This window comes from Pangasianodon hypophthalmus, chromosome 25, assembly GCF_027358585.1.
Source record: "Pangasianodon hypophthalmus isolate fPanHyp1 chromosome 25, fPanHyp1.pri, whole genome shotgun sequence".
NCBI lineage: Eukaryota > Metazoa > Chordata > Actinopteri > Siluriformes > Pangasiidae > Pangasianodon > Pangasianodon hypophthalmus.
This window is the reverse complement of record NC_069734.1, coordinates 6,129,647-6,143,140: the sequence shown is the minus strand read 5'-3', so window position 1 is coordinate 6,143,140 and position 13,494 is coordinate 6,129,647. Positions and strand designations below refer to the sequence as shown.

At 41.8% G+C, this 13,494-nt stretch overlaps 1 protein-coding gene across 6 annotated transcripts in view; it reads left to right on the top strand.

Annotated features, from left to right (window-relative positions):
* Window positions 1-11,534, top strand: part of bdnf (brain-derived neurotrophic factor) — a 37,768-nt gene extending 26,234 nt beyond the window's left edge. For 4 of the 6 annotated variants that reach the window (XM_053229608.1, XM_034299447.2, XM_053229609.1 and 1 more), the window contains exon 2: window positions 10,159-11,534. In XM_053229608.1, coding sequence (XP_053085583.1) covers window positions 10,159-10,947 — 789 coding nt within the window. In that variant the 3' untranslated portion in view covers window positions 10,948-11,534. Of the gene's footprint in view, window positions 1-2,667; window positions 3,371-7,353; window positions 8,911-10,158 lie in introns of those variants that run through there. The other 2 variants (XM_026937389.3, XM_026937385.3) reach the window with 2 other exon arrangements.
* Window positions 11,535-13,494: the final 1,960 nt, after the last annotated feature.

Below are 13,494 nucleotides of genomic sequence, written 5' to 3'. Positions count from 1 at the left end.
CTTGGCTAGCAAAGTGGAGTCAGGCACCCAGTATCAGGCAGACCATAGCATGGGGAGAGAGCTTCATTGGCTGACTCATTGATTTCAGTGGGGTGACACAGTAAAAACGCAAAATATACGCTAGAATGAGCGTGTATATATACATGTAGGCATGCACACAAATCATTCATCGCACGCTGTCCAGCAAGAAATAAGAGAGAACTTTGAGTCATGGATGTGTTGGATGACGTTCCTGTTCAGCTATTTCTATTTTTATTCTTGTTTTATAATGACATGGTCTTCAATGCATCTTTGTTTATTCCAATAAGTCCATGTTTAGTTCATGCTTAAAGGGTCATTTATCTCTATTGGGAATTGTAACTTATAATGCGATTGTATTAAACTGAGCCAGAATAAATATTTTAAAAATATAATAGCATAAACTCTCTGAAAAACTTGCATTTGTATAATCTTTGCTAGCATCTGATAAAGACAGCAAACCGTCCATGTATTTGCCGCAGATTTATGTCACTGTTCACATTTCCGTTGCCTACTCCTTGAACCATAAACGACACATTCCAACCATAATTTTATGTTAGAAAGTTGATTCATAGGTTGTTGCACATGACCTTTAGGGCACCAAAGGTATTTTGACAAGGAAGTGCCTCACCTCCCTGGAGGATCGCACCGGGAAAGTCTGGATTCCAGAGGAAGACCTGCAGAGGAACGACAGAGAAAAAGAGATTTTGAGAAAGCTGAGGTGACGTCATTAGCGACCCGACCTATTGGATAGAGACACGGCCATCGCTTCTGACGCCGCTCCGACTCTCTCAACATTCAACGTGGTCCTCTTCTCACTCTCCCGCCAAACACGTCTCTTCAGAAGGCATCACTGGGACAAACATGATGGCTCATGATGATGGAGAATCCCACTGATATGTGTTTATGCCTGAAAACAGGATCATGATGTCTACATAACCTTAGTTAGATGAACTTTAGTTTGCTATCTTAGTATATATTGTTACATGAAACACCTATACGATAAAAACTTTTGGACACTAAACTAACATATGTGTTCCGATAATCACTTCTCTTTAGCATCATAAGAAACTTTGTATTTCTGTGAGTCATACCACTGTGCAGCTGGCATTGTGCTGTATTTGCAGTTTTGAATGAGACCTATGGTTTTTGTGCACCTAATGAGAAGCAGAGTGATTTATTTATGAATTACCTTGCTGGAGCAGCCTTGGCACGCTGTGTCTGTATCAGATGGGAGGTGTGTGTGTGTGTGTGTGTTGTATATGTGAAGTTTGAGGTTAAGTTTTTTTTTCCCTCTCTTGGAGTCACGTCGCTCAGCAATTGCTGATGCAACTCTTTGTCACCCAGAGTTTACTGTCTCCTCCTGTGATCCTATGGGTAGTAGCTATATTCATCTTGGCTTATGCCTACAGAGATTTGAAGGAGGATGTAAGCATGAGTGTGTGCAACTGGGAGAAGGTGATAGTATACATGTATTGTGTGAATGCATTTGAGCATATTTGCATATCTGCTGTGTGATTGTGCATGGGAGATGAGCTTGCTTGTGTGTGTGTGTGTGTGTGTGTGTGTCAGAGCAGGTGTTAGCATCCTCTCCCATGCTGGGACCAGCTACATCTGAACCCCTCAACCTCATTACCTCAGACAGAGAATAATCACAAGCACCACACAACAATTTCATCAATATAAATCTCACACTAGCGGTCCAATAGCTTCGACAAAATAATCACAAGCAAATAGAAAAATATAATTAAACATGGAATTATTAAATAAACACTTGAGATCTTGCCAAAAACCTGTGCAGAATTTTACAATGACAAAAATACCAAGAAGTCATTTAACCCCTTTAAATTTTATTGATAGAAGTCTAGGCACATTAAGGAGTCTTGGGAGTTTAAGGGGTTAAAATATGACCAATTCCTGACTGCTTTGACATATCTGACTGTTTGATATTAATCCCATTTCCACTGATTTATGATGGCTGACTGAAATATATGTTCTGTTTTTACACCGTCGGGCCAGCATCTGGCACACAAGCTCTCCATACAGGTTACAAAGGTGCTCAATAGACAACTGACAATAGTTTAAGATATCAGGCACAGGAGATCTCCAGACAAGAATAGGACCTTGATGTGGTGGAAAGCAGGAGGAACCGCTTCACTTTGAAGCTGTTTTTTTTTTTTTTTAAGAATCACAAAAGCTACTATCCATTTTCACAGGACAATCTATGGTCCTTTCACATGAAGGTGTTTCATTTGAGCCCATCCTGGGTCCACTAGAAAACAATGGCACCCTGACTGGGTGTATAGCAGTGAATGAAGCCCCCTGAGCTTTTCAGCAACAACATCCACAGACATTACAAAGTCGCAAAAAAAAAAAAAAAAAAAAAAAAACCTCTATGGGAAATTTGTGCTTGATTTAGATGATACAGTTTGTAAAAAGCATAAAGCAAAAAAAAAAAAAAACACAATGAGGTGCGTGCATGTGCAAGAAATAACGCATATGCAGAAATAACGCATAACGCACACACATCCAGAGGAAAACGTGTAAAATATATATATATATATATATATATATATATATATATATATATATATATATATATATATGAATATGACTGATATCTACATTATCATTTAGCTGAGATAGAATTGTCAGATAGGTTTTCTCGAGCATTGGTCATTTCTTCTAAAAATGTTCTCTATAGATAAATAATGGTGCACACTACCCTACTAAAAAGTAGTCTTAAGACTGTAGCACAGATCCCGCACAATCTCCTACAGTAGTATGCGGTTTAGGATAGAGCACCACACCACTTTCGGTTTATTAATCTTGCACGAGCGCCCGACTCACTCGAGTCACGTGTCTCTACGTCACCGGGTAGCAAGGTACCAGAGTAGCGCGGAATGAAGCCGTCATTCCAAACTCGGGAGCCCTCGCGGTGCGCATTAATCCAGAGCCGTGTGTGTGCGTGTGTGTGTGTGCGTGCGTGCGTGTATGTGTATGTCTATGTGTGTACCGAGCATGCCGTCCAGAGCGCTTGAACCGACCTGCGAAGGATCCGCTCAGTCATGGGAGTGCATTACCTCGCCCGTGCGATTTCCGCCATCAATAATTTAATCTATCTGCTCCAAAGCTGAAGAGACTGACGACAACTCGGCGCTGCTGCTTGGCAAAAAAAAAAAAAAAAAAAAAAAAAAAAAAAAAAAAAAAACAGCGCGAGGAATTAAAGCTTGGGGGGGAAAAAGCTTTGAGGGGTTTGCGCGCGCGGGGGGACTTTTTGATCCAAATAACCATCCCAGATGACACTGTCCCGTTGAATGGTCTCCCTTTAGAACTGGACAGTAAAATAAAGGTAGGTTTTCTTTTCGTGCCGAATGCTTTCGTTAGACTTTTGTGAAAAGTAATCAAGCAACATATCCGAGCACGCGATCGTGTGCTTGTGCAATATAACCTAGGCTTTCTGGTCATACATTAATTAACCAGAAGAAAATCTTCATTTCTGTGAAATGCATTCATAATGGACAGTCTGTGGGGTCTTAAAAAAAAAAAAAGTTGAAAGGTTTACCCTAGTCTAAGCCAGTTCTCACCTGAAACATCATTTCAGCGATCAGTCAACACACTCATCTCCTGTTTCCTTTAACGACTCTGGTATTAAACGGAATACTTTGCGTGTTCTCTTATGGTCCTTCCACTTGCTAAAGAGGACAGACAGATGTAGCTGTGCATTTGAAATGTACTAGGCTATATGTATAAGTGGAGTTTGGTGCACTCGATAAGACTTTCATAGGAAACTTGAGCTCTGGGGTTAGGCTTACAGTGCAGTCTAGCTTTTCCCCACAGCCTCATCAACTCTCCAAGGTTTCACATCCAACTTTTGTGTGTGTGTGTGTGTGTGTGTGTGCGTTACAGAATATCACAGTAATTGCACTGAGCTCTGAATTTAGCTTTTAACAATAAATGCAAAGTAAAACAAGCCCAGAGTGGTCAGGGACTCCTGGAAATTGCAATGATTCATATTCCTGGGAATTTTGATCATTACTATTTAACAGCCTGTCAGTATTTCTCATTAGCTTGGACATTAGCTGGTGAGTTATTACTTTCCTGAGTAGCTGTTTTATTATTGGTTGGTTGACTAGAAGGGAAAACCATTAGGCTATACAGGTAGAATAAATGTGCTGATTGCTGAATTTTAGGGGATTTTTGTGCTTAAACAGCTTTAATTTGTCTGGTTCATCTGAGTGTACAGTCCAGACCTTTCACTTTATAACTTTTTATTGAATTTAATATTTTTTTTGTTTATGCTTGTATTGGTATATAGAATAAAGTGCCTGTGTGTCCCCTCGTATGCTGAGAAGAAAAGTGTAACATGCAATTCATGTAGACAAAAGCGCCATCTAGTGTATAAACTGAGTACATTCCTGAGCTGCACTTGAAACTGTTGGATTAGGTTGCTAATTGTACCTGGGCAAAGCTGAAGTAAAAATGGAGTTTTACTAATTGTGTTGGTCAAAAGTTTACAAACTTCTAGTCAGACTTGGAAGTGGTGATGTTTCTATAAGCACAGAGTTGAACATGTTCTCAGTAGCTAAGCCAGAAAGTCGCCTAGCCTACATGAAAACAACACCTACCAGCATCACAGTTGGCCAATCTTGGATGATATTTCCGAGGCGGATCCTGCCAATGCTCGTCCTTTCTCCTGTTACGTGAAGAGCCGAAACTTATACATTAATCATTACCGCACTAAAGTTTAATTTGGTTTGGTTCCCCACTTTCCGTGAGGCAGCAGGACTCCAACTAAGAAGCCTAAGAACTTCAGAAGGAAGCAATTAGGCTACCAAATAAAGTCAGACTAAACTAAATTCAAAGGGTTCTGTGACATTTATGCTAAAGAATGTAAATGACATAACTATACACCCTAAAATTCCCTAACCGCCTTCATTCGGCTATCAAATGTGGCTTTCTCTGCAAGTAGAGCGATGAAGACTTTGTTTACATGCACTACGACTGTTGCAAACTCTATGAAACAGGATGTTTTATTTTTGTTCTTCAACCGTTTCGGGATAAAAGCCCGCCGACTGAATGAACAAGCAGCGTAACAGTCATAGAAGAAGCTAGAGATCAGGACCTTAGCATATCCTCTGTCTTGTTCTGCGCTTGTCTGCAGCACAGCTGTGTTACATTGTAGAAGAAACCACAATTACCTGAGGATGTACTTCAAAGGATCCTGCCTTATTCTTACAGCCGCTAACATGGCGCGAGAATGAGCCAAAGTTTTTACAAGCATGCTGCCATTTGCTGCTGTTTGATCCCTCCCAAAGATTAATCATTAGCCTGGCCTGTAGCCATAGCATAGTCAAAGCAAAGCAGCCATCTCAGTGGTCTGTTTACCGCCAAATCGGTGTGAGGTTGGCAGAAATTGGTGACATAAAAGTTCATGTCAATGAAATATCTTTAAGTTAGGTAGTGTTTGGAGGTTTCAACACTGGGATAACTTAGTTTATACTGTATTTATTGGAACAAATAGCCTAAAATATAGCCCATAGCACAAACTTTAACCCAGACAGAACTTTTTATATTGGATCAGGAATATTTTGGCTTACTTTTATCAAACAGCTCAAAGATTAAATATGCAAAATGTTCATTAGAAAGCAGACTAGTCAGTAGTTTGGTTAGTAGTTGACACTGAAGATTGTAAAACACTGAATAATTTTAGAATACTATATGAAGTTTTTTTTTTTTTTTTTTTTTTTAATTGGCTGATTTTTCCATAAAATGTTGAATTCTAGCACATAAAGCCTAACAAGAGGTGTAAGGTCATTTGAACTTTTCAAACAATAATGCCCCCTGGTGGAACTCCCTTGGAGTTTTCATCTAATTTGAACACTAGTGTGCCAGATTCTACAGGCTTTTTTTTTTAAATTATTTATCTGGAAAGCTCTTGCTTTTATTAAGAGATTAAACAAAACATAGAACTAGGACCTCATCTCCTGGATTCACAATACCTTCTAGGATCCTTTCTTGTGATCTGTTTTAAAGTTTGTTGTAGCCTTGTTGACCTTTAAAATAGTCTATGGCACATGAAGAAAAAGAAAACCTTTTATTTATTTTTTTTATTTCCAGCAGAAAAGCTGTTATTCCCACTACACTTTCATGTTAACCAAGCTTCATCTGCCTGTCATGAGGGGATTTCTTAAATAATCCATGCATGGCAGGGAGACTTAAGCAAATAGAGCTGCAAGGAACCGGGAGCGTGCAAAGCAAACCGCCCTGTCCTACCAGCTTCTGTCTAAACAATTGAGCAGGTGCACGTTACTCTTTACCACCTCCCGCCTCCCCCGCCCCCCAAGCAGTAGTGCTGCCACTCATGTGCGAGCAGAGATCAATCATATTTAGCAATGAAAAGTGTCTGAGAGTGCTCCCGCTAAGCCCTCCGCTGTGTGTGTGAGGACACCTTATCAAATACAGCTGTGTAGATATCATGTCATCACTATACATTCATGCTTTTTTTTGTAGACAGAGAGATCCAAAGGTCACCTAAGGCTTGAGGGATACTTCTATAGAGGGAGCCCTGGCTGGTTGGAATGCTATGTGTGGCATATTCAAAAGAATATAATGCACCTGGCTTCCATGGTGATAGAATAGGGTTCACAAAGAGGTACATAAATAAACGTCTAAAGTCCCACCTCTGTTTGCTCCACACCTCGTTCTACAGATTGTACCCCCTCCTCCTGTACATGCACACATCATGAAACACCATGTTTGCGTTATACAGACCGGATATTGATATTGTGACTGCGTAACACAGTTCAGAGGGAAAGACACACACATCAAACATATTAAAGCGGAACAATGTGTCCATGGCGGTAATTTGGTTTCCCCCCTTCTGGTTTGAACAAGGTCTCGCTTATTGCCAGCTCGGTCCCCGAGCAATAAACTGATTCACCGCCTAGATTGCGTTTTAACAGGAAGGTGATTGAGAGCATAATCCATATTGATTCGCCGGATGGAAACAGGAAATAGCAGGGTTAGAAATAAAATTTGTTTGTTGTTCCTGGTGAGAGGGGACCCCAGAGGAATGGCAAGCAATTGCAAGCTGATGAGTAACCCCCCACCCCCCCTCACCACCCCACCCCACCCCACCCCCCCTCCACAACACTCCTCCTTTCCATCCTCCATCTCCCTGCCCAGTCCGCCTTGGAGACCTGGAAGAGACGTCATCAGGGTTGTTATGCTGAGAAATGACGCTCAACATCATATACCCCCCACCCCACCCCACCCTTTCGCTGCCTAAGAGTTGTGGTTTATAAGCAGTGTTGTCCACATTCAGAGCGTTCAGTCTCCAGTTACTTTCGTTTCAAGCTACTCACTCCACGTGCATGTGGCTTTTAAGACAAAGCCAAAAGATCGCGCTGATACAGCTATCCATCATCGGTTTGTACGGTGAGTTATCAGGACCATATGCGCTTTTTAAAGCAGGTCCAAGCAGGTGAGATAGTGCTGTGCCAGGTTTATCAAGTTTTACTATCACCCCCCTATGATGGTGTTATATTATCTATCATTCGATAGCACTCGCAATTTATATAATACCTCCCTCATCAAAGGGACAACAGATGTTTGGTAATTGAGATCAACCTGAAACTGGGGCAGATGCTGGGCTGTGGCCGAGTGTGTACATAAAACCCACATTAGTGCCATTCAGAGAGAGAGAGAGAGAGAGAGAGAGAGACAGAGAGAGAGAGAGAGAGAGAGTGAGAGAGGGGGAGTGAGAGAGAGGATGCTGCCAGAAATACATCTGTCCCTGAAGGTGCAACACATTTGGAAGTATTTCAAAGAAGTGAGCAAGTATGACATAAGACGCAATCAAGTCCTAATCCTCGGCGGCGCTTTAAAATCCTCTCCGAAGTTTCTGCGGAGGTAATTGCTGACAATGTAAGAAGTTTTTTTTTTCCATGACTGGAAAAGCTGATGGGCTGAAGTATCTTTTCGTGCCTGCAGAAGCAGCGCATATACACATTTTGCTCTGTGCTTTATTCGATTAGGATTGATCCGTCCTCCAAAGCTGTAATCCCAGCCTGTTTTTAATTTATTTATATTTTTTTCAATGCTTGTTTTTGACTACGTGGGAGAAAAAATTAAAGGAGCTCCTATCTCTTTCTTTCCTACCAGACACACAAACACAAGCATATACACACGCACACACACACACACAGACACACACACACATGCAAATGCATGCACCCACACTCCCTCTCTCTCTCACACACACACACACAGGCACATGCATGCACACACCTCACCAGGTGAAACGTCACAGAGCAAGGGGACTCAGCGCTCATTAAGGGGGAGGCTGCAATATTCTGAATCGAGACCATGGGACTCCCAGCTCGCCTATTTATAGCAGCCGTGTCTCCATGGCAGTCACCGCTGCGCTGGCAAATCGCAGCCGCGGCCCCAGACGCCAATTAAGAATGAAACAAATGCCTTTTAGAGAGGGGCGTGCCGACATGTCTCTCCCACCCTTCTTCAGACTCTTTCCGCTCCGTGAGTGCATCCTCTCCATGCCTCTTCCGGAGGATGCTCGGGGTAGAGGGAGGACGCCACGCAGAGAGCTGGCCGAGCTGTGCTGCGACGTTGGCTATTTTTAAAAAGCCCCCCCCTTACACACACACACACACACACACACACGTACACACGTACACACGCACACACACACTCTCTCCCCCAGCCCCTCCTCCTCCTCCTCCTCAAGAAGGAGAGCAGATGAGGGATGTCTTCTTCTTGTTGTGCTGGTGTTTTTTATGCTTCCCGTGCTATTGTTTGTGAATGTTGCAGCGAGTTTTGGGATGTCGATGGACGTGATGAATTGCTGTGACTCATAGGGGCATCAGAGAGGTAAGAGAGTGAGGGATAGACATAGAGAGATGAAAGTGAGAGGAAGGATGAGCGGCATGCTGTAGGGGCAGTCCTGGCTTTCTCTGCGTCTTTCTGTTGGCAGTGTCTGGGGCCGTCTTGACCCGGATGTGTGAAAGCATCCATTGGGCATAGAATAGTTTTTATGAATGAATGAATCAGTGCATGGGTAAATGAATGGCATCCTGTCTTTTTCTCTTCTACTCAAATTTCCTCTCTCCCTCACTCTCTGTCTCTTAATTTACCTGGTGACCTCTACATGGAACATGCTCTTTAGTGATGCCTCAAGAGTCTTTTTTAAAACAAACTAGAAGTAGAGCATTTACAGACTATTTGAATCTGTAGTGATGAACGTAAGCATTGCAGTAGAGGATTTTTTTCCGCTGTTGTTTTAGCTTTAAGTCTTAAATATTAGGCCATTTTTACTCTTGAGGTATAAGTAGTTCTTAAACTATCTGTATAGTTTAAACCCTGTCTTACTCTTGTCCATATTACCAGACTAATTTTAGTCTTTTTTTTGTAATAACTACCACGCACTGGTCACCAGCACTTAACATCAGTCAGAGTTGCGTTAGTCTGATGGGATGCTAGAGCAGGAGAGGAGGGCGAGGAGGGAGGCAGGAGGGAAGTGCAGGGAAGAGGGAGTGGGTGAGAGCCTCTCATGTCCTCCTAATGATACTCCTGAGCCTCTGTATTTAGCAGTGTGTGTTCATGTGTGTACATGTATAAATGTGTATGTATATGTGTGTGTGTGTGTGTGTGTGTGTGTGTGTGTGTGTGTGGGGACAGATCCGGTGTGATGCGTCAGTAGTGCCAACACTCCCCTGGGCCTTGATTGCCAGGAACTAAAAATGCAACAAAGAAATAACAAGTTGGCATGTTGTGGGTCGGTTGCTACGAAATGTGAATCCGTTTTTTAGGTCTGCAACTCTGATCCCAGCTTACATGAGAGCATCGGATGCCAGGGGGACTAGCTGCAAATGAGACAACAAGCACTTTGGGGAAACAGATCTAACTGACAAAGATAAAAAAATAATGCAACATCACTAATGATTAGGCATCAGTGCAAAGTGAACATGGTTGTTTTGTACTTATTCTTTTAGAAGTATTGCTTTAAAATTTAAATCTTTGTTTTTCTCCATCCCTCCCCTTTTTTCTTACTCCCCTTTATGTCCCTCCCTGAACCACCCCACCCTGCACACACCTTTCCCTCTCTGTCACTATCTCCAGTTCCAACAGGTCAGAAGAGTGATGACCATCCTGTTCCTTACTATGGTTATTTCATACTTCAGTTGCATGAGAGCTGCGCCCATGAGAGAGGTGCCGGGCGTTGTGGGGGGCCACCGAGCCGAGGGCTACCTGGGGGCCGCCCGGGGCCACGGGACTCCACCGAGCGGGGGAGCACTGCCCTCGCTCACGGACACGTTCGAGCAGGTGATCGAGGAGCTACTGGAAGTGGAGGGGGAGGCAGCGCAGGGCCAGGGAGGGGGGGGTCCCGGCAACGCAGCCACGGCCACGGCCGAGTCAAAGGACGTCGACACGTATGCATCGCGTGTGATGATCAGCAACCAAGTGCCTTTGGAGCCGCCGCTGCTCTTTCTCTTGGAGGAATACAAAAATTACCTGGATGCCGCCAACATGTCGATGCGGGTGCGGCGCCACTCGGACCCGGCGCGGCGTGGCGAGCTCAGCGTGTGCGACAGTATTAGCCAGTGGGTGACGGCCGTGGACAAAAAGACGGCTATCGACATGTCCGGCCAGACCGTCACCGTGCTGGAGAAGGTCCCGGTGGCCAATGGGCAGCTGAAGCAATACTTTTACGAGACCAAATGCAACCCGCTGGGTTACACGAAGGAGGGCTGCCGAGGAATAGACAAGCGGCACTATAACTCACAATGCCGGACAACCCAATCGTACGTGAGAGCCCTCACCATGGATAGCAAACGGAAGATCGGCTGGAGGTTTATACGGATAGACACTTCGTGTGTATGCACATTGACCATTAAGAGGGGGAGATAGTGTACACAATGTATAGATTTTATTGAGAGTTCTAACAAGAGAGAAAGAAAAAGAGTAAATATCTATTTGTATATATACATAACAGGGTAAATTATTCCGTCAGATGAAAATTTTATGGACTGCATGTAAAAAAGATGAAGTTTATACAGTAAAGTGATACTACAGTCTATTTATTGAACATATTCATGACCTTGTAAACAATTAAAAAAAGATCTGATCAGTCATTTGCTCCCAGTTCAAATTACTATATCACATTCCGCAAGATGTTGTGGTTTTCTTTACGTTGCCAAGAACTCAACAGATGAGAGGAGAGATTATTTAAGAGAAAAAGAAAAAAAAAACTTGCATGCTGCTTCAATTGTGAATTGAAAAAAAAAAACTGTCCACTTTCAGAAAACAAGACCACTATTCCAACCAAAAGATTCTGTTTACATTTTCAGCAGTGACAGGACATGCTCCTCTAAGTACTTTAACTGTTTCCTATTCTAAACTTCTCAAGGTTATGTTGGAATTACATACTATGTCAAGGTGCTGTTGTCAAAGCTTTGCTGTTTATTTTTTTATCCCCACAAAATGAAAGATGAAAGAAAAAATACTATAAAAATTTTATTTATATATATATATATATATATATATATATATATATATATATATATATATATATATATATATTTCATTCACATATGTTCTGAATTAATATAATTCATTTTGTATGTTGTGAAGTTGTTTGCAATATTAAATTGAAATATTTGAAGAAATAAAAATGACTATAGGCAAGTGAAAAACAAACCCAATGTCAATAAAGTTTGAGCTCTCCCTTTACAGGTATAAATTCAGCACAAACTTCGGAGAAGAGAAGATTATCTTCCTCCTAGAAATTGAATATAGTTTTGGGCTAAATTACCCAGATTATTAAAAAAAAAATCCTATTTCACTATAAGCTTGAGTTGAGAAAACGAGACCATGTAGTAATGGCAATGACAAAATCATCCATACATATATAATAAGCAAGTTTAAAAGGTTTTATAACAAAAACCAACACTCACAAGCCAGAGTAAATATGCAAAACAGCACCTGCTCTCCAAGCCTCTTGCATACACTCCATGCCATCTCTCACGTCCTGCCCAAGCGGAGGAGCAACCCTACTCAGGTAAGGACTGCTCTGAGCGTGGAACATAAATCCAGTTAAGATGGTGGCGGTAGGTGGTGTTTCTCCTTCAATCACTGGTCATAGGCTATCATTTCTATCACAAGTACATTATCTTTGTCCTAGAAAAAAGAGATCAGTGAGTTCAACACTCTAATACACTCTACTTGATATCTGATCCATCTTTGTGCACAGACGAACCTGTTTCGGCTCATAGATTGTTATCAGACCCATGTGTCTGAAGTGTTGACACAGTGTTGCAAACAAGGTACAGCGTGAGAGTAGATACTCTGGGCTGGACATCGTGTACAGTCAGATCTCTGTAATATTCTACATCCATAATATCTTGTAAAGGAAAAACAACAACTCAAATCCACAGATAACAGATAACAGATGTCTATAACCCCAAGCACAAGAACTTGTTTGACAAGAACTTGCACAATCATTTTTGCACCTACAGTTTATATCCTTTTTTCTTACCATCTCTAGATATAATGGTGTCACTTTGGTATTAGTTCTCTGTCCTTACGCATACGTGCCTGAATAACGAAGGGCATCATACAAGCAGGGACCATATAAAAATCTAAAGACTCAAAGATCCCACTAATTATTAGGGCAGGTTTGTTACCACCATAACATGATTAAAAAGAATTTGTAGTTTAAATTTGGATAGGCCAATTAGCACTGCAGTATAACTGCATTTCTCAATCCTGATCCTGGAGAACCACAAACCTGCACATTTTGGTGTTTTCCCTTCTCAACTCATCAGATAATTAACACGTCTGAACCAGACTCAACCGGGTGACACAGAGGAGGGGAAACACCAACATGTGCAAGGCAGTGGTACGCCAGGACCTGGATCAAGAAACACTGCAATAGAATAATTTGCCCTGGCTGAGAACCCAGCTACATGTCTGAGTTATTTTGGTGAGCTTCAAATTGTCCCCAGTTCAAAGCAGTGCCTGGTGAGAGACCCAGCAGAGCCCTGACCCATTTGCCATGGAAGTAGGCCACACCATGCATATCCCTATCCCTTTCTGATTTATAGTTATATAATTATTTTGTGAGTGTAGTATAATATTGGACTTTAAGTCCTTCCTAGCTGAAGGGTACAGCTGCTGTATTATATATACAGTAAGTACTACAGGGAAAGGACTGATTTCTGAGACACATTGTGTATCAGTTGTCAATCTTTGCTACAGCAACTGAACTGTATTTGAAATATATTGAATGTGCCAAAAAAAAAAAAAATCATTCCTATCATTACTGGTAGTAGTAATAAACAAAAATAAGATATTATTACTATTAGTAACAGTCGAAGTAAAACTGGTAGTACTAATGTATAGTAATATTTTTATAGACTGCGTAAATTAGCTGCAGTTCAGTAATTATGCCTTTTG